The 20869-nt window shown below is 42.8% G+C and overlaps 1 protein-coding gene across 11 annotated transcripts in view; it reads left to right on the top strand.

Annotated features, from left to right (window-relative positions):
- tiam2a (TIAM Rac1 associated GEF 2a) overlaps positions 1-20869 on the top strand; it is a 72552-nt gene that overhangs the window by 36791 nt on the left and 14892 nt on the right. For 8 of the 11 annotated variants that reach the window (XM_061301590.1, XM_061301594.1, XM_061301588.1 and 5 more), the window contains exons 3-15: positions 1051-2233; positions 4091-4535; positions 4727-4899; positions 5333-5557; positions 7189-7374; positions 7615-7752; positions 10543-10599; positions 13346-13522; positions 13984-14088; positions 14173-14251; positions 14325-14414; positions 14479-14676; positions 15949-16040. In XM_061301590.1, coding sequence (XP_061157574.1) covers positions 1061-2233; positions 4091-4535; positions 4727-4899; positions 5333-5557; positions 7189-7374; positions 7615-7752; positions 10543-10599; positions 13346-13522; positions 13984-14088; positions 14173-14251; positions 14325-14414; positions 14479-14676; positions 15949-16040 — 3138 coding nt within the window. In that variant the 5' untranslated portion in view covers positions 1051-1060. The remainder of the gene's footprint in view (positions 1-1050; positions 2234-4090; positions 4536-4726; positions 4900-5332; positions 5558-7188; positions 7375-7614; positions 7753-10542; positions 10600-13345; positions 13523-13983; positions 14089-14172; positions 14252-14324; positions 14415-14478; positions 14677-15948; positions 16041-20869) is intronic. The other 3 variants (XM_061301595.1, XM_061301599.1, XM_061301597.1) reach the window with 1 other exon arrangement.

Here is a 20869-nt window from a genome sequence, read left to right as displayed (position 1 = left end):
TCATTTCTACCAGTTAATGGCACAAAATGACAAGCATCTGAAGTTACCATGTAGTCCCCAAGCATTATGAGTAGCCTGCGGGTTTGTTTTAAAAACAGTTCACCTGTGATGAGACATCGTAATTTCTGAGGAATGTTTGAAAATGTAAACACTTTAAAGAAATTGTATTGCACGTTGTTTTTTGCGTTTTTCACCTCAAGTCATTGTTAATTATTGACATTATTATCATTAACATGATCAGTCTTCACTTAGATCAGGGATGTTAAACTTATTTTTGTCGCGGGCCGCATCATCCTCATGGTTTCCTTCGAAGGGCCATTGAAATTGCCAACCCAAATAAATGTCCGAATGTCTCAAATTATATATAGTGTACGGTACTCAACAAACTAGTGAATGACTATATGGATAACTAGTTTTCAAGAAAAACTGTTCACATATTTTAAAAATATGAATGGTAATATAAATTGCAAGCAATAGAGCTATTTTTTAAAAGTGAAAACAATAAGTAATTTTAATATGGACATATGAATTAGATGCACAATTTGTTTTTGCGGGCCACATAAAATGATGTGGCGGGCCGTATCTGGTCCCCGGGCCTTGAGTTTGACATATGTGACTTAGATGAATGCCATTAATTATTAACAGCATAGAATTAAGGAAATTTGAGAAAATGTATGAAATGTGTATAAAACTGGTAGCCTTTCACGTTATTAACTACCTAGGACATGTCACCAGCTCCAGCTTCCTTCCTATCCTGCAGCGTCACCGAAAGCCTAAAAAAAGCCACCTCGCCCGTCTGACCACCTGACAAGCACTTATTTTTCAGCAGCAGGTTTAAACATGTTGTGTGACCTTTAAAGTAAAATATTAAGACGTGTAATGATATTGCAATTGTTTATTATGAGCATATTGCGTTATGCAACACGTTTGGCAGGTCTTTCATCTTAAGACAGATCATCTTAAGATTTGCTTTGAATACACAATTAACTAGCGCGACAAGTCTTTGCCATTTTTTCCCATTTACCTAATTCTCAGTGACTTGTTTTCCAGAAAGCCAGCAATGGGAAATTCTGACAGCCAGTACAGCATCCAGGGCCTTAAAGCCACAAGCTTTGGTTTCTCTGGGACCCAAAAGCCATACTCACTAAAGCTTGGCTCAGCCACAGACGACCCTCTGTCACCTCACGAGTGGTGGAAAAGTGCGCCGGTGAGCTCCGGGTATAAAGCCAAATGCGTCAGCAGAGGTTGTCTCTCCCCTCCAAAGAGCCGACAGCCTTACTCGCCTCGTCACGACTACATCTCCAGAGGCGCCAGGGGTAGCCCGGGGGAACACCGCTTGCATCGGACGACTGGATGTGGCATACGCAAGCGGCACGTGTCCGATGACTATGAGGATAATCCGTATGGTGCCGAGCTCAATGGTCATACTTTGACTGACCAGAGAGACAAAGAGCAGGTTCTAGAGAAACAGAGTAGCCCAAGAGTAGTGATCAAGAAGGACGGCAGTCTGAGAGTGGAATTCACCAACACCTCAGGCAGCGATTTTCTCTTGGATGACGTCACTGGTCCTGTACAGCTCCTCAAATTCTCTGCTAATTTGGAGTCCCCCTCCACCCCGAGTTTGCCTGGTTCCGGGAGCAGCGAACCCGATGGCCTCCACAGTGGTCCTCCTCCAGCCTCTACCTCTTCCACTGCCAGAACCAGTAAAGGAAGCTCTCTGAGCTCAGATGGCTCCTGGTATGATTCTCCTTGGGGAGCCAGCACAGAACTTTGCGAGCAGGACCACCAGTCCTGTTCTTCTAACAGGACACAAGTGCACTCCCCCATCCTCCATGACTCTTTCACTGAGCAGTCTTCCCCAGTGTCCATCGCCGGTCTCTATAAAGATTCCACAATGGCTGCAACCTTCCCAATAGCCGAAGACCTTTCCTCCCATTTAGAGGCGGCTCCTGTTGGCCAACAGCCACATCGAGCCTCCCTTGCTTCAATCTTGGATGTCCCTTTGGAAGATGAATGCCTTGAGGCCCGCCAGTATTCATCATACACGCTACCCTGTCGAAGACCCAAAGCTCACACCATGAGCGATGGTCTGGATCAGTACCCCAACCATGAACAACATCGGGAGCGGTCTGGGTCGGAGTTTGGCTTCCACAAGAAAGCTTCGATAAAAAAACACATTCGACGTTTAAGTGACTGGACTGGCAGCCTCAGCCGTAAGAAGAGGAAGACCCAGGTAATGTGGCTTGGATTTTTTCCTGTTTTTGTTTGGTGATCGTAGCGGTCTCTGTCACTGCGATCAGACTGGGTACAATGTAAAACACTGTTCCTGTTTCCTACTACATTTTATCTGAGGATGGAAAAATATTACAAGCAGAGTACTGCAAACAGAGAATCCACATCGTGATTAATCGATGTAAAATGAGATACTGTTTCCACTTTGACAGGTCAGAGGAGACAACGGAAAGTATTACAATTCTTTTCTGCTTAGCTCCTGAAGGTTTCGATGAACAATATCATTGTTCAAAACCAAAAATGGATCTTTCAAAACATTCCATTTTACTGACTTTGACATCAATTGTTCCTCAATTTACTTAGTTTGGCCTTGCCCTGTAAAGACGGCAACATGCGTTTTTGGAAAGCGCCAAAAGGAATAGCTGTAAGCCTTTGAGAGGCTCTACTGGAGTGCAACTTAATCCTAGCTCAAGATTTAGCCTCATCCCTCTAATGTTAATGAATGGATTTGGTTGTTCTGCCTGTTATGTGGTGCAGATGCTTTGGTCTTCTTTTTGCATCCCTTCGAGAGAAAGTCTGCTAATAGGGATTGCTGTTCAGTCATTTAGGTCTGAGCGTAAACTAAAGCAAAAATAAAACTGTGATTATATTTAGCTGACCTTTTATTACATGGACTTGTGAAGTGCAGTGATTTTTTTTTTTTTTTAACTGGATATTTTGTCATGGCCTTTTTGCTTGTCTCTGTAGTGACACGTAAGCAACTTTCACTTTATATTAATGACGTCCTGCTCCAACTGCCTTGCCATGTGTTTGTACTTAACTCTTCATTGGCGTTGGATAGAACTCAGTGATTTACTTCCACCTCTTTTTCCTATCAAATTTTTATCTTGCGTTCAGAAATTCTATTTGCTTTTAATTTAACTTTGAGTATAGGTACTCAAAAAAAAAAAAGCTGAGGTAGATTTATGTATCCAGCCAGCCCAAAGCTCCCATGCATCTCTAGCTTTTGGTTCCCTTCCATCTTACGGTCCACCAGAGTTGTTTTGTGAGTTTAAAGGTCACATTGTGACCGAAGAACCTGCTTCAAACAAGAAACAGATGCTGACTCTTGGATGTGTGGCGTCACCAAATCTGCTCTCTGGCCTTTCAGGTGTCAGGTTGAGGAATAAGTGAAATCGGTTTGAATCAATAAACTATACCATGGCCATTTTTCTATTAAAACTGTGTGATACAGTAAAGCTAATAAAGGCAGCGAATAAGCACATATGGTGTGTCTGCACGTTGGGAAATGCACAGCTCACTCCAAACGGTTTGCCACAATCGATGCAGCAATCTATTCAAGTACAGGTAGGCTTCATTAGATTTGGAGAGTGCAATTCCATCGAGTGTTCATTTGTAGAATTGGGAAGCCACTCCAGGCCGTAAAATGATGAGAAATTATTCCAGCCCGGAGGGTTCTAACCTCCCCAGGTGCCGTCACAGGAAATTTGCCCCACTTTCCCTGCCTACTGAAAGATCAAGTCACCGTAATGCAGACTTTGAAGTAGCTTTGAGTGATTTGAGTGCATGTTTTCAAAAGTTCCCCTTCAACTTTTGCAGTGCCTCCTGGCTAATGGAAAGTGCACACTTTGAGTTGCGTTCCATTTTTGACTCACACGGCTTAACATACAGAGGTTGTGCTGTGTAATGCTCGCGGCTAACATGGTGGTTTTTTTTCTTCGTAAAATTGTAAGCAAGGAAAATGAACCTGTGAACTTGTTTCTGTATTGGCATCGTATCGAAGGAACCATTGGTAGCATAGTGGTCACCGTCTCAAACACCTCTTTATCATCTACATGCCTCTTGTTTGTCTTATCAGGAGACTCGGCACAAGGACATGAGCGATGTCTTTGACAGCGGCGTTGACGGCATGACTGCAGACACCAGCTCCCCGTCTCAAGCGTCAAGCCTCTTGTGGTTCCCAGGAGCCCCGAGGACTCAATCATCGGGGGCTATTCACCAGTCGACCAATGATGCCCTTCGCCAGAACATTTATGAGAATTTCATGAGGGAGCTGGAGACGGGTAGTGGACAGGGAGGGAGCGAGAGAAGAGACCCTTCCACGGGCGAAGATGACGGCGAGAGCAGCAGCGAGTCGGCCGAAGGCTCTCTGGAGCAGATGGACTTGCTGTTTGAAAAAGAACAAGGGGTGGTCAGACGGGCGGGATGGCTTTCGTTTAAGCCTTTAGTGACACTGCAGAAGGATAGGAAGCTGGAGCTGGTGACACGTCGCAAGTGGAAGCAGTACTGGGTTACCTTGAAAGGTGAGCTTTTTCATCTTGAGCAGACATTTGGAATGTTCATGTTTAACCGGCGTGTAAATTTGGACAACTGGGTTAAGCCTAATAATTAACCCATCAGCGATCTCCCAGAAATTGAAATTTTGGTTAATTTTAGTATAAGCCTTGACAATTCTTATTTCCTGGAACCAATTTGATGAGTCATCTTCTCTTAGGATGTACATTGCTGTTCTACGAGACATACAGTAAAGGGTCACCGGAGCAAGAGCTCTCCCCTCGTTACTCACTTCTGGCCGAGGACAGTATCGTGCAGGCTGTTCCGGAACACCCTAAAAAGGAGAACGTCTTGTGCCTCAGCAACTCGTACGGAGATATCTATCTCTTTCAGGTAAAGTCTATGGCACGTACAGCTATTGTTGCAAAAGCTATGCACGCAATGTGCCCAAACATGGCAGGTAAGAGGTCTAAGAGCACATTTGCCACTTGTGCTTACTGACCTACATATCACCACTTAACATTAAAAGCTTGCCAGACTGCATTATGATGTTCAGACATAGTTTGCATCTAATAGAGTGAGCAGCTTACATGCCCCCGAGGCAAAGTGCAAAGAAATCAGCTATTAACATAAAGACGGCAACGGGTTTATCCTTTCATTTTCCACACGGCCTTTGAGACCGTTTTGTGTTGTTTTTAATTAATTTGACAATGCAAGAATGAAATGTAGGTTTGATATAGGCAGTGTTCATAATGCTGCATGTATTGATTCAGTACAGCAAGGCTCGCCAATTCATCAACTTGACTCCTCCTTCCCCCCCCCGCAGGCCAGCAACCAGACCGACCTCGAAAACTGGGTGACAGCCATCCATTCGGCCAGCGCCTCGCTGCTGGCCAAGCGCCAGGGAAAGGAGGATACAGTACGTCTGCTGCGAAGCCAGGTCCGCGGCCTCTTGCAGAAGATTGACATGGATGGGAAAATGAAGAAAATGGCTGAGCTTCAGCTCACTGTTGTCAGTGACCCGAAAAACCGCAAGGCCATTGAAAACCAGGTGAGTTGATGTTATTGATGTTGTGGTCCTGATAGACGCAGGAAGAAATGGCGTCAACGCATTGAACAAACTGTAAGGCCTCAAGTGAATTTGACAAGTTGTCCCCTGGGTTGTGTTTCCTGGAAGCTAGCATTGATTAATTTCAGACCCTGCATGACAGTATATGTTGTTTTTTTGCCAACCACATGCTGCGCTGTGCTTTATTATACGGCTTTGTATGGCTTCGCCGACAGTCTTGTGCTTTTAATTTTGCGGGATAAATGCATCAATCCCCAAATGATTCACAGGGGCCCAGGGGAACATCTTTCTCCTCAAGTACTAGACTGAAATTCCAGATGTTTTCCGGTAGTGGGTTCTTCACTTTTGTTATTACATGACGACTACTTGAAGCTAGGGGGAAATCCCGAGCCTATCGCTGCAGTGATTACAATATTTGTTTACCTTAATATTGCTTCTGCAAGTTTGTCTCCATGGAGCTTACCAAGAGTCTTGAGTCAACGTGTTGGTGTGCTCGTATGTTTCCAATTAGCCCCCCTGCCACCCCAAGAGTATATTCAGACAGATGTGGTTTTGAGTCAATGATAGGGTCAGAGGTGTATGTCATTTGATGTCGGTGCCCAGAGGCTGATGATAGATTGAACCTTCTGTTGGGGTTATCCAGAACTAACAGGGTACTTTGATGTAGCGGAGCCGTCCACCTCCATCCATGTGCCAACAAACTGCATTTGAAGATTGTCTTTGGCGCTACTGATCACATTAGATTGAACAATTTTCTTGGGTTAGGTATTGTATGCAGAATGTCAAAAGATAAAACAGGGTTTCTAAAAAGAAGGCCTTGTTCCATCTTGCTTGCATCATTTTTCCACTCGTGTTGTAAGAGCAGCTGACCGCATGAAACTTCTGCCGTTGTTTTAGTGTCTTACTAGCCGCTTTTCAACAACCCTTTAAATACCAAACATGGAAACACTGTCACAAATCTATTCGGCTGTCTGCGTAGCTAGTATTATCTTCTGTACAAAGATTTACATTGCACTTGATTTTTTTTCCCCCCCAAACGTTTCAGTTTGAAAAGTCTCAGGTTCATTAAACACCACACTTGCGTTCCACTTTGCGACAACCCTAATCCTAAAACAGGCCGTGAGAGTGACTGCACCCGATTGGGACAATGCCAAGGGGTCCATTATTGTAAATGAATTCACAATGGCAAGTGAGACCTATTAAATGTCAGCGGCTGTAGAGGGTTGTTTTATCCAAGTGTTCTCTTTAAAAATGAGTCTCAAGTCACTTCTGGGCTCTTAGATGGGGCAAAAAGGAATGGGGGACTGGCAACTGTAAATAGTGGGGGTTAAAGGCTGCACCTGTGCAGCATCACCATTCCTCAAGACTGTGCATTAAAATGGGCATTTATTGCACACATCTCCATTGCTCTGCTTGTATCAGCAACTAATGTATGCCTTTAGCCTCCACCATCTGCAAGCAATTGCAACTTAATGGAAACATTCTTCTGACCCAGCCTTTTCCCCTCTTTTACATTCTGTCCTCACTTCAACGTAATCGTCATTTCTAGCCACCAAATGAATCCCGAGCTTCAGTTCCAACACGAAACTTTTCCCCCAACTCTCGTCCTTTAGATCCAACAGTGGGAGCAAAATCTGGAAAGGTTCAACCTAGACCTCTTCAGGATGCGCTGTTACCTGGCCAGTCTTCAGGGCGGTGAGCTACCCAACCCAAAGAGCCTGTTAGCAATCGCCAGCCGCCCGACCAAAACCACCCTGGGCCGCCTCGGGATCTTCTCCGTCTCATCCTTTCATGCACTGGTGAGAAAGCAAAGGCCGGGGCCAAGAACAAGTCTATGACTGATGTTTAGATCCTTTTAACATTCCTTTGATTTTAATTGACCTCATGTCCAGCAACAACCTTGAACATCATTAAATCTTTGAAAACCTTTTGCAAATGTGCTGATGTTATAGAAACGTAAATCTAATTAAGATCATGTGATTAAAGGGACTTTTCGTTGAGCTAGATGATTATAGTTCTCATTTTGGTCTTTTGTTCAGATTTGTTCCAGAGATGAGGCTACACTGCGCAGGCGCTCATTGTCACGGACTTTCCGAAAGCACAAGCGAGGCCTTTTCTCTTCCCTCAAAGGCCTTGACACCTTGACAAAGAAGGGCAAAAGGGTCTCGGCGTCACAGGTAAACAAAATATTGGTTGTACTGATACAGTACTATTTTAAGATGAGTATTGCCTGCTAATGGACCTTAGAAAATTGATGATCACATGATCAAATATTAAACATTTCTTGAATTTCGATGACCTACGCATTTGAGTCAAGTTCAGCTGCAACATTTTGTTAAAACCATCAAAGTGATCAAATGTATTGTGTATGTAATTTTTATTATAACATTGCATTTAATGTGCCAGAGCACTTAAAAAATGTGAAAATATGGCTTTTAAAGATCATCGAGTAGCCTAAATCTTCGGTGGCACAGATAGATTAAAAATGCTGCGTCCTTGTGGTCAAATTGACTGCAGCCCTTGTCCTAAATTGAAATAGTGTGTGGTTCCGGTCCAACAACAGCAATTCTACCTTGAAAAGACTCCAAATAATCTCACTTAATGCAAAGAATAATGAAAGTCTGCCCTACAGGTTTTTAGAGCAGTGTGTTCCTGTGAGAAACCGATGGGATATTCACAAAATGTGACCGTGTAGAATTCATAAGACCATTCCCACAACATAAAGCTTCAGGAATGTGCACGTACACACGCACGCATTCACATTTAGGTGGTCCATCACAGTTGTAAAATTATCTCGCTCCTATTATAACAGGTAGCTTTGTATAGTTTTTTCCCCTTAATAAATCAAATCAAAGTTTAAAGAAATATTTTTAATTTTGTATTTATTTTATTTTCATTTCTTATTTTCTTTTATATTCAATTGATTGTATTAAATATCACTATAGGATAGGCAGTTTTTGTTTTTTTCCCCCCAGTCTCAGTTTCTTGGTATTTTCACACTCCAGGTTTTTTTTTTTTTTAAATCGACAAAAACACAAGGGAGCAATCTTAATACCTGTCCACAGGGGGTCGGTTGAAGTCCTTCTAGCTTTACAGTTACTCATACTTTTTTTCATACAAGAATCCCAAATACATGTGTGCTCGTTTTAGAACACACTACAGGAAATACTTGGTTACTTTTCAATTAGATTTTATGGAACTTTGCTCATTTGCTATCGTAAATAAGTCTACTTAGCATCTTTATGCTGTGAGGTCATCCGTGTTTCTCGAGTTACGGGGTCATTCAAATTCTACATGTGGCGCACCGTTGACTCCTAACTGTGATTGACCATTAACAACAGTCTGTCACTAATGAGGTGTGTGCGCACATTGGGATTTTTCATGAGAAGCTCAAATCGGCCGCTCTAATGAGACACAGTTAGGATTACGCCATGCAGGAGGGCCGGGATTGCACTGCAGCATAAACATCAATTATGAATGGCCATATGTGGTAGATGGCATTTCCCATTCTTCCCTCAACCCCGTGGACACAAGCAGATGGTTGCTCTAAAGATGCTAAATATTAGATGTCCATCCTTTTTTTATTATCCCAAGGTCCTCGTTCTCTTAGAACCACATTTAGCGCTTTTTTCTTATTTGGCTTGAACGCTAATTAGGGAGAGTAAATGCCGGTAGTAGTAAGGTGGCGTGGGGTTCCTGGACATCTGCTGCTTTCTACAAAAGTAAAGGAGCGCTCTCTTTTTTATATGATCTGACTCTGGGAAATCCAACTCCTTAGTTGCCTTCAATGACATCATCATTCCCCATGCCTGTTCTCCACAAGGAAGTGACGATACAATTGAAGGATTTGGACAGCCGGGCTATCAAAGAGCCAAACAAGCTTAAAGTTGATCCACTTCACGCGTTACTATTTTATTTAGGCTTTCAAATTGGTCTTTAGGTCTAATCCATTTTCCTTCCATTACTATACACTTCCCAAATTCCCTCATGATTTGTCTCACTTCAACAACTTCTTCATCAAACTCTCTTCTCCTCCACGCATAAATATCAGAACGATTGCTGGCAGCCCTTCTGCCACAGCTTCCACACTGAGTCATCTGTGTTGACTTAAGCTCATTTAACCCAGCGCACGACAATCTTGTCCCAGAGTCATGTTTGCTCGTCTTCTCCTCCCACTTGTTTGAGTGCCATCATCCCCTTTAGCGGCGCTATATGTATACCGTAAAAAGCTGGCCTTCGCTGGGGGTATGGGAAGTAGGCCAGAGCGGTCTAAGGATTTGTGGGAGAGTTGGTAATGCTATAATTAGTCAGTTTACAGGAAAGCAATTGTGTTTACAGCCACTTTATTCACTTGTAAGGGTGGGGAGAGTTACTAAAGTATTATCAGGGCGGGGTCAGATGGGGCCGCTTAATATACTGTATCTGCAACACCAACCGCCTTATAGTCCGGAAAATACGGTAATATTGCTGCATCTGTAGTTAACGGTTAATTAAGAAACATTTGTTGCTATTCATAAATTCCATTGACGTTGGGAAGTATTTTTAAGTTTGACGTGATATGGAAATATGTCATCTTCTCCACAGATCAAATCAGGGAAAAAATCTCTGCAGGCTCGCTCTGCAGGCTGCTGAGCAAACAGTTATCACACAAGTGGTGGCTTCTGTTTATGTTGTATTTGAGAGGTTGAGTCACCTGCAGCCTCAGGCTCGCACAACAATCGGAAAGCATGAAGCAGCAAGAATCTTGTTATTTTAGACTTTTAATAGGGAAAATGCCGTTGTGCTCATCCGGTTAATCTCTTTCTCCATTCACTTTGAAAGATTGGCACCCACCACACATAGGTTTTAATTAACGTCAGAATAGCTCGATCCGGGTCTAATAAGATGTCACTTCATACCGGTAATCGCTTATGAGTCAGTGGGTCCCTACTCTCTCCCGCTCTCATATGCCCATCTCTTGATCTCAGATCTTTGAGAGCGACGCTGGAGGTCAAGCGCATGTTCCGCCTCCCAAGAACACTGAGGTGAGTCATTCATTGCATGCCCTCACTTCATCCAGCATGGTGTGAGGATCTGTGATTTATGATTTAAAAGCTCCTTTCTCTCAGTCATCCATGTCATCCATCATTTTATCTGCTCACTGATGGGTGCCAAGGAGTCGTGGTAGAAACACGACCTTTTCCACCCTATCCTGGCTTTGATGGTGTTTATTTGAAAAATGGACTTATATATGTCCAACTCTCACCTAGTAGTAAAGATCACACTGCCATGTCAGTCTGCAAGTGTTAAATATACAAACAGCTGTTTACTCGCTTTTTTATAGTCTTACGTATAAAGTGTTGAAATACAGTGTGGGCTCTTAGAATTCATTATTTGAGTGTGTGATGACCAAAAGCGCCGACTGATCGTGTAAGTTTATGCATGTGCGGTAAAATTGTCAGCCGACTGAGGAGTGTGAATCTTGACCATCTGGGTCGCCAGACGTTGAGGTTTCTTCAGCCCTCAGGCAATTAAATTCTTAGATGTTTACATCAAGAATGCATGATTTAGTGTTCCGAGGTTCAGATCCAAACCTTACTATATTTTGCAGAAATAAGTTATAATGTGCTGCAGCATTCTCTCACATGGAGTTGACAACTTAATTATTCGTTAATTCCAGTTGTATTTTTCGCTGATCTCAATTAATGAGCCAGTTATGCTTTAATATGCCAACACGGCTGCGCTTTTCCTCCAAATAAAATGTCCCTACAAGCTCTTGAGGTGATTAATCATTTATTGTTGACAAATGAGCACGACGAAAACTGAATGAGTGTTCGTAAGTTCCACAGGATGCAGTGATTCATAGTGTGTCAAAAGCTGCCCGCCATCAGATGTTTAGAATTGGAGCGGAAGTGGTTTGGGAAACAATGCAGTCTTTCATTGGGTAAATGCTTTAATGTTGCTTCAAATGTCAGAGGCTCCCCACGGTGGCGTCCTCCGAGCTTTCCTTGATTCAGGTTATTTTGATGTAGGGAGTAAGATTTCATGGTGGGAGGATGGCAGGAAGGCGCTAAGGTTAAAATCTCCATTCAATTGCCTTTGATGATTAGTTCTCCACATGTCGGCTAAATTGATGCAGTGGAGCCAGCTTTTATGGGCTGCCTGTCATCCATAGTGTAAAAAGACTGGGCGGAAACGGAAACTAACAGTAATGCTTCTTTAGTCAATGTAATTGAGGGAAATTGTCTAAAATTGTCTCCAACACCAGTTGGGATTTTTCTTTAAAGCTAATCTATTTTAGTCCAAACTGGAGTATTTGTGTTTCTCCGTTGCTAAGTGGAGCTGAAAGGGTGTAGTAGTTTATTTATGCAGCTGTCACCAAATGTCCTCACGTACTTCTTTTTTTTTTTTTTTTTTTTTTTTTTTTTAGAAACTCTGGTTTGCGAGTAGTTTCCGCTTTCCAGAGGGAAAGACTGAACTATCAGTTTGTGTGTATTTCTGACTGAATAGTGCCCACAGACTGACCACACAGGGCACTTATTGATGGCAAAGCACGTGCCGTCTCCACAGGCTTGTTGGCACTTGGTGGTGGAAGGTTGACCAGGCAACCGCCTGCCTCTTCTTACCCTCTGTGACCATGAATGGGTGTACAGTGTTAAATCAGCTGCTGCTCAGGTCAGTGGAGGCAACAAAATTTTGAGTTTTCCACTCACGCCATATTGCTGGCACACAAATGGGGTGCTTATGTAACCAGCTGTCGTGTTGCTTGTTACTTCATCCCCCCGGTGAGTAAGAATTGGCTTCGCATCCCAAAATGGATAGGTAAAGTTGTGGGTTCCAAAAGGCACCTTGTGTTCATCCATCCCTTCGTTTTTGGAAAGAGCACTGCTGGCGTTTCATTTTTTGAGGAGCAGAAATAAAGTCTAACGTATGTGTCGGTTTATCTGCGCGACAGCTCTTAATAGTGTTTTGTGGCGTGCAGGCTAAAAGGTCTTTCATGAGCTAACAGTTTCTGAACGATCAAAAGCGCATACGTGTCAGATTCAAACGCTCCAGACAACCACAGTCACACACCACTCGACATGAAGGGTAATTCTTAGTTTATTTAAAACTTTGGGTCGTGCCCAAATCATTCCATTCGCTAAGGCATCTGTTCCTCTCACGTCTAAACCGCAGTCGTGTCATCTTTTTTTTTTTTTTTGCAGAAGTGCTGAATCACTAAAACACTCCATTGAATGAGGTTTGCTTTATTTGATGTGATGGTTTCCTCAAGATTCAGTTCCTTAACAATTGTGGTCCGAAGCTATAATTTGGTGTCTCCCGCAGGCTCATAACGCCACAGTGGCGCATTTCTCTCCAGAGACACAAAGTCTGAAGCGTAACTCCCAGCTGCCCAAAAATGATGGCTAAAGCCTTCGTCCCTTTAATGTACATCTAAAAAAAAATAGCAATGGGGTTTCCATATTACTTGTGACATTTTCTTTTCTTTTCGAAACTAACTAATTGTCTCGATCAAATGAACTCCTAAACTTTTCCGTTCTTCATGTGATCATTGCAATGACTGGATTTTATTCTGTCAAATGAAAATGTGACAAAAGCCATACAGTATATTTACACCATAGTAAACCATTTTGAGTAATGGAGATATTTTTAAATATATCTTTAATAGGAGTCTGTTGAGACTCACAGTCTGTTGCTTTCTCCCACCCTTGTTTTTTCCCCCATTACCCCTTTGACACTTTTGACATGTGATACCACCCTTTCCATAATCACCCATCTGTCATTCTTCAGGGGCTGGACGGGCTCACCAGTATGTACTCCATGCCGCCCCCTGAGGTTGGTGTGTGGGATAGCAACAATTGCACCCCAGGCATGCTGACCTGCATCTACATGCCGGATGGCCTGCAAGCCCAAGTTCACGTTCGAAGTGAGCAGAAAGCCACTGACCTCCTCTTGGAGGCTTGCAAGGTGAGCACAAAAGAACAATATGAGGAATTCTTGTGGCCCCTTGTAAAATCATCCTTGCTTATGATAATTATTTTTATATTAAATCTTAATTTTGGAGAAAGACAATCCCGGATAAAATATTGTTTTAAAGATGCTAGTCAGTGAACAGTCAACGCTACTTTTCACACAAGTCTTTGTTGTCGCGTATGCTGTCATTTTCTACTCCCTTGGGCCTCTAAAGCAACACACCTATTCATCCAGCGTTAACTTCACACGGTCCCATAAGATTGACACACAGGCTGTAATCACTTGGGGTGACGCTGTTTTGTTTACCGCAAACCATTCGCCGCTGTGTGTACATTCTATGAATAATTCACGCCACGACCATACCGCAGCTGTCGAACCAAGCGCCGGTGCACGAAACATGTCCGATAAGTCTGCGCACACAAGCTGCCGAGTATTAGATTCTCTTGTGTAAACAGGCGAAAGGGCTGGACCCAGACCTGCACCGACTGCGTCTGCACAGACAGGCGGGACAGGATACTGAAATTCGATCCGTGGCGCCTGGCGAGCTTGTCTCCGAATTGGTGAGGAGAGCAAGCAGACGCAGCGACTCTTCATTATACGCTTGTTTGCGTAGTTGTTTTCATTTGTCTGATATTAACCTGCAGGTTGGCAGCCAATTGGAGGTGGTTCCCGTTAATATGTTTACACTGCAAATGAGCAGGATAAGCGGCAGTGGAGATTTTGGTAAGTCACTGTAAAAAATCCCTTCGTCATCTTTATCCTCATCCTGTCATTCTGTTTCTCTTTCTTCATCCAGGATTTGCAGTAACAGGACATATAGATAGTCAGAAGAATAGTCGGATCTTTGTCAGTGAGGTGCTCCCTAATGGATTAGGATTTACTGAAGGTACCAAACAGCAAAGACAGTTTTGCAGCATCATGTTTCACGGCATTTCCAACATGCTTTTCAGGTTTACGTCCAGGTGATGAGGTTCTCATGTTGAATGGCCGCAATGTGTCAGGTCTGGACCTGACGCTGATCCAGACATTGTTTGCTGAGCAAACCCTCAACATGTGCCTGAGGCGGGACGGACCCCCGCCTCAAAACGGTGCCTTTGACAACCCAGTTCCTCTTTCGGCATTCAAGCTCAAAGCCAAGTCCTCCTCGGGTACTTACAATCACGAAACAGATATGACTCAAAACACACGCACAAACCCTTCATCCCCCTAATTCTGTCACCTCGTCTTGTTGTTTTCTATAGGGAGCTTTCTGCAATTCAAATTTAATTCTCCATTACTCAGAAAATGAGGCTGCTGCTGCTAATTCAGATTTAATTACTCAGCGTGATGAATGGATGTCTGAAATTATAATTTGTGTTCTGCAGATTCTCCAAAAGTCTAACCTGAACCCATGAAGAGAAATGCTTTTTTCCAAATAAACAAAATGACACATTAATAAGCTGCGTGATTAAAATAAAATGAATGCTTTTTCCAAAATCAACAAGATGACACATTAATAAGCAGCGTGATTAAAATAAAATGAACCACACTGTGCACATCACATTTTCCCTCAGCATGCACAAACATTGTCATGCCTTTTTATTGCTTTTATTTCCAAAAAACAGTAAGAACATTTTATGTTATCTTGATGGTAGTAATTCATTAGCATAGTCTTTCCTTGGGTATCTTTAATTAAACTCTGAGGGATTAATGACTTGAAAGACTCATTACAGTAAACGGTGTGATCAAAGTCGTTGCAATTTCCTTCTCAGTCTCTAGAGGGCACAATCCCAAGCTGTCTGATCAGGAGGAAGAGAAAGAAGCGCTGCTGGAAAGGAATTAGTAGTTGTCAAACACAAATTGCTTTTTAGAAACCTGCCTGTCTTCTGTCTTCCCTAATGTGCAAGACAGACAAATTCAATTCAGATTGAATGAATCTTCTTTAGCAGTCTGCAATTTGGTTGCCGGTTCAGAAAGGACACGCTTACCTTCGTAGGAGGTCCAGAAGTTTTCTTTTGTTTCCGGCTGTCAGATTGGCTTACCTCCCAGGTTACAATCAGGGATAAAGTCTTTTCATGTGCCAACTGCTACACAGTTTGCAATGAGAGCTGTGAATTTAATGAGCTGAGGGTCATCAAAACTCATCTAAAAATATCTTGTCAGAGTGTCTCTTCAGTTTTACATTACCAAGGCCAATGTGTCACTTGTATTTTCCGGGGCATCATAACAAACATAACAATTACTGGATTTTGTTTCTTTTTAGGGGAATGGCATTGTCATTTATAGACCTTGCAGTCAGGCAGGCACCTCTGATAGCTTTCAGAAAATACTCTTTGTGTTTAGCCGTCACTAGACTTCAATAAACCTCCATTTCAATCATGCAGTTATGTGAAGAACACACATACCTAGAACTTAACCCTCCTCTTTCTATCTCTCATTAGACTTGTGCACTGCAGCGGAGGGCGGCGAGTCCATGTGTGCCGGGCTGCAGAGTCACTCCCACTGCGCACACAGGCCTGTTCAGCTCAGCAAGGTGGGTGGAGCTAAATAGAATATTTCCATTGTCATGCAGACACCCACTTCACATACAGCATGTGTCTCAATTCTTCCCGAATGTATTGGGGCTATCTGCCCGCATGTGCGCTGTCACATCGGTAGTTTGTCTGAAACCAGACTGGCACCAATTCCTCCGATTACTATAATTAGAATGCTCCATTGTAGCCACTGGTATAAACACATCTTATTACTGTCATGCAGAATGATCTGTGAGGGAGGAAATAACACTTGCACACATCTGCCTTTCTCTAGCTTAGGGGATCACCGGCATGTATTTTGTAACCTCATCACCAATGTAACTCCACGGCGAACAGCACTCAGCTATTTGCTGTGGTTGCATGCAGTGAGATACTGTATGCTGCTTAGGGCCAAATAAATAGTTGTCACTCAGACATCATTTTATCACCTGCAGTGGCAGGCATCACCTTTAAAGCATAGCGTTCTCTTTGGAAAGCTTGTTGTCCACTTTGAAGAACATCTTCTAAGGCTCTTTTAAAATATCTCCTGTGTAAACATGCCAGATGGTTGTCCCTGATGAATAAACACAACCGATTGTGTTTCTATTTCTGTCTCGGTGGTTCTTAAATATCTGGTTAGTAATTGGTTTTTTCCCCCCAATATCTGAGCTAACTTGAATGAAGTTGTTCAAACTAGTGTGAGCCTGCTCCTTGTGGGAGCTATGCCTCTGTGCTGCAATATAATAGGGAGGAATGACTATGCTGATGTTTATAGAGAGTGGTAATGAGTTTGTATGGTCATCATAAAGCCTTCTGTCTGGAAGCATCCAAGCCAGTATATGTGTGTGTGTGTGTTTAGCAATGTGTTTGTTCAAGCATAGTCATTGATTGCTTCAATGCATGTTTAACTGCAGTTTCATGTAATGTGTAGATTGCACTGGCCAGTTGTAAGCATCTGCTCATTTTCCCTGATTGTTCTATACATTCAGGCCCAATGTCTGATTATTATTTTTTTTTAATTGTAGCAGCTGCCATGACTTAACAAAAGCCGACCTGTGGTCACTTAGCAAAAGTAGAGGACAGCCTCATCTGCTTCACTCTGCTCGTCTCATCATCATTTGATTTCTTCCTAGTGGCGACATGAGTCAGTCCCTCTGCACTGCACCACTGCTGCTCAGGCTCAGCATTTGTCTTTTATGGAGGAACAAATGGAAGAAATGTGGGTGCGTGTGTAAAGCGGTATATGAATGTGCTGAATGGGAATTCTTTTGGCACTGTGCAGAATAAAAAGATAATCTATATCAAACCTATATCACAAAAATACATCAAGATGTTACAAAAAAAAAAACCGGTGATATTGTGAATAACGAATTATGTGCAGCAAAGTCAGTCATCTGTTTTCAAAGGTAAGGAAAATAAAGTTACTTGGGAGGAAATCTATCACGTATGAGCCAAGAGCTGCGTGTTCACGTCATTGTGAAAGTCAATAAAGATGGATGGAAAAGGAAGGACCAATTTCAAGCCTCTTGTCACAACTTGTAATCAGCCGCCTTGCTAGTCTGGCTGCCTTTTGATTAATTGGTCTACTGCATTTCAATTTACTCTAATTACGCTTGAGGGATCCCTGTGTATGTTTGAGATGAAGTGCTTACTATGCAGAATTAACAGTATTGTTTACTATTGGGACTGATTGTAATTCCTGTGCCTCTGAGTTAATGCTGTGTTATATTCAGCACTAGAAGAACCTTATTCATCAGTTTAAACAAATGTTATTGGTCTATACCATTATGAGCTCAAGCGAATGATTGGAGGACTTAACTCAATTTGCCCCGGACCACTACCATAAGGAATCTGAAATTGTCCTTGGTCCGCATTGGATGTTGTTTTAAAAAGAACTAATGTAGCCCACATGGATGTGAATCTGGATTGTGTCGCCAATTTAACAAGTTAATGGACTGAAAAGAAGCTAATGTGGATAGATACGCTATATATTGTTTCATGAAGGAACATATCAGTCGTAAGGTTTATAAGATTTTCCCAGAGCGTCATAAAGTCTACTGCCTGGTGGTCTGTCCTGCGTTTGTCCCCACCACTCACCTAAAGTCACTTGTGAGAGGCTCCAGTCTCCCATGACCCCACACATAAGCATTATAGATAATGAATGGATGGATTGCGCAATCCAATAAAACATAACAATCCTGTTGTGTATTGTAGGCGAAGGAGGTCATGGTCCTCTGGTGGACTGCCGCTGTGTGCTTCCTCGACGTTAAGGGTCTATTAAATTGTAAGGGCTGAATTGAATTCTGCTGTATTTATAGCCGTGCGATGTTTGACACGGAACATAGTTGCCTGTCATGTCTTGTATTAAACAAAAGATTAAGGAGCAGTCAGACATATTAAGCCTCTTTGTGGAGACAGGCATTTTCTCTAAGAGCATTTAAATGGACTGATGAGGAACTGTAGGATTGGGCTCTTTGTCATTATGGATGATAAGTGTAGGTCATGATGCTGCTGGGCTTTTGCTTCTTTGTTTTTTAGTCTTAGAGTTTAGTCAGTAGAGTTTCAAAAAGTGGAAATATTCCATTTGTTTTCCTACCGGCTCTTTAAATTTAAAAAGTATCTTAAAGTTGATGTCTTTAGATATTAGGCAGTATCATTTTCTAAAAAAGCGATCTCCTCTTGCTCCAAGCTACAGTCGTCCCCTCTCTTAACTTTGCAGAATCTGTTTAAAATTCCTATGTGGGTCTGTTTTTTTTTTTTGGTGGAGCTGTAACTCGGGGAGCTGTGTATTATGACTAAGCCCATCAGCTGCCAGCCATCTGGCTGTGAGCGGGCTAATAATCTGGCTTTACTGTTGGCGGTTCACTTAATGCCTGTCTGCTCCTGTCAGTCCACGCTCCTGGAAACAAACATTTAAGTTTGAAAACAAAACAGAAGAAACGGACAGAGCCGCAGGAAACAAGAACAATGACACAGATCCGCTTGGAATGACCACACCGAAGGTGTCCAACCCCACCATGGCAGTTTTGGCTCCGGCGACGAACACTGAAGATCCCGGCCCCGGTCTGTACCTCACCACCTTAGTTGAACTCTTCATGCAGGACCAGTCTCCGGCGCAAGCCTTGTGGTCCTTGCTAGCCATGTGCTGGTTCTGGCCGCCCAGCTCTGAAGCCGAGCAGAAGGATCTGTTCCTGGCCTCTGTGCTGCTCAGTTTAGGACGCTTCCTGAAAGACAAATTGGACTGCTTGGCGCAAAATGTGGAAAACTGCTTGTCCTGCCAGAGTGACGCTAAAAGGAGCCAACGACCGGTAACTGTCGGACCTGGTGGAATGTGTTTTTAGAAGTATTCAATTCAGTTTACATTTTGTATTTTACCAATTTATTCTAAATGCTTCAATAATAAATCGTAAGCTTTCATTCAGCAATTTACTAATGACGCTAACTTCTGGGACCGGCATTATTTTGCCTCTGCAGTAGCTTTCGTGCGTTGGAGTTTATGTGAAGAGATTTGGGACTCCAGGGAATGGGGTGCTTTAATCTGAAGCTGGTTTCATTATGAAAACAAGCACTTTCTCCCAAAGGCCTCTGAGACTTTGTGGAATAATATTTGTTTAGAATGAATAATAAAAGGGCAAATGGGCTGGATTCTAGCGGAACGGCGCCGCCTCCCCTTCGACTATTTGATTTATGAGGGCAGGTCTACTTTAACTGAGCTTTGAAATGATTGCGCCACAGTTGTCCACTATTGGACAGATAAATCTTGTCCCAACAGCTGGCCCCACCCAGTTCTCTTGCTCTTTTGACTAGTTTCATACAAGCAAAGAAAAAAAGCAATCTCCAAGCACAGCTTGTTTGTTGTTTGTCCTCCATTTTCCATCCCCCCATCCATCTTTTCTTGTTTACTTCATCTAAGATGGGCCATCACAACTCCTCATTAGATGATGGATGTGTTTCATCTGCAAAAGAATCCGTGCTGTATGTAGAACGCCTTCATTGAAGTATTAGTGACAATCGAGAGGTCTTTGACAGCTTTGAGTTAGTTGTGTTTGTTTTTGTTCAACACAAACCCTTCGGACGTAGAATTGACGTATCGGAACTGATGAGACGGCAGCGTATTTGTATCATGTTTAATGAAAAGGGCAAATCTTGTGTATTTGCATGCGGCATACTTTCTTTGGATTTATTATTTAAGTCTTTCGTTGTTCAACGACTTCCTCCCAACCCAATTGAATCTTTTCTGCAGATACCTTTGGATGAACTAAGCAGTGATTCGAAAAAACTTGAAACTTGTTGATCACATGGAATGGTCCATTCACTGTATTAGAATTTTTCAACGACCAAGCATTATTCAAATTTTTTTTTGCAAACTAATAAAAGGATGTTAGGTGAAAAGACAATTGTTTACATTCCTGCCCCCATTTCCTCAATGACCTTGCAGCCTCCCATTTTTGAGTCAGCCATTCCTCTGTGTTTGGTCGTACAAGCCAGAACAGTCTACATTGTACTGCTGCTATTGAGGCGCAGTACTGATGCTCCACGCCGCTTCGGTTTTCAGCTCTCTGGAAATTATACGTAAAATGTCACATGTCTAAATGAGAGGAACAATTTGAGGGCAAGCGGACTGAGTATTCGGGACGCTAGAGAAACAGACAGGCCGAGGGATGCATGAGACGCCGGGAGAGAGCGGACAAGCCAAGAGGCCGGGAAGTCCGTTCGGGATTGTGATACAAGACAATCTCACAATCGCCGACAGTATGCAGTGCAGGAACAACATGTCGGATAACGTTTTGCCCCAAGGACTCAAGACTAGATTTGTTTTTGACCTGGCCTAAGAGGGTGAGCAAAATCA

The sequence above is a fragment of the Syngnathus typhle genome, linkage group LG16, assembly GCF_033458585.1.
Source record: "Syngnathus typhle isolate RoL2023-S1 ecotype Sweden linkage group LG16, RoL_Styp_1.0, whole genome shotgun sequence".
Classification (NCBI taxonomy): domain Eukaryota; kingdom Metazoa; phylum Chordata; class Actinopteri; order Syngnathiformes; family Syngnathidae; genus Syngnathus; species Syngnathus typhle.
The sequence above is the reverse complement of the archived record's forward strand: the minus strand, read 5'-3'. Positions and strand labels throughout refer to the sequence as shown.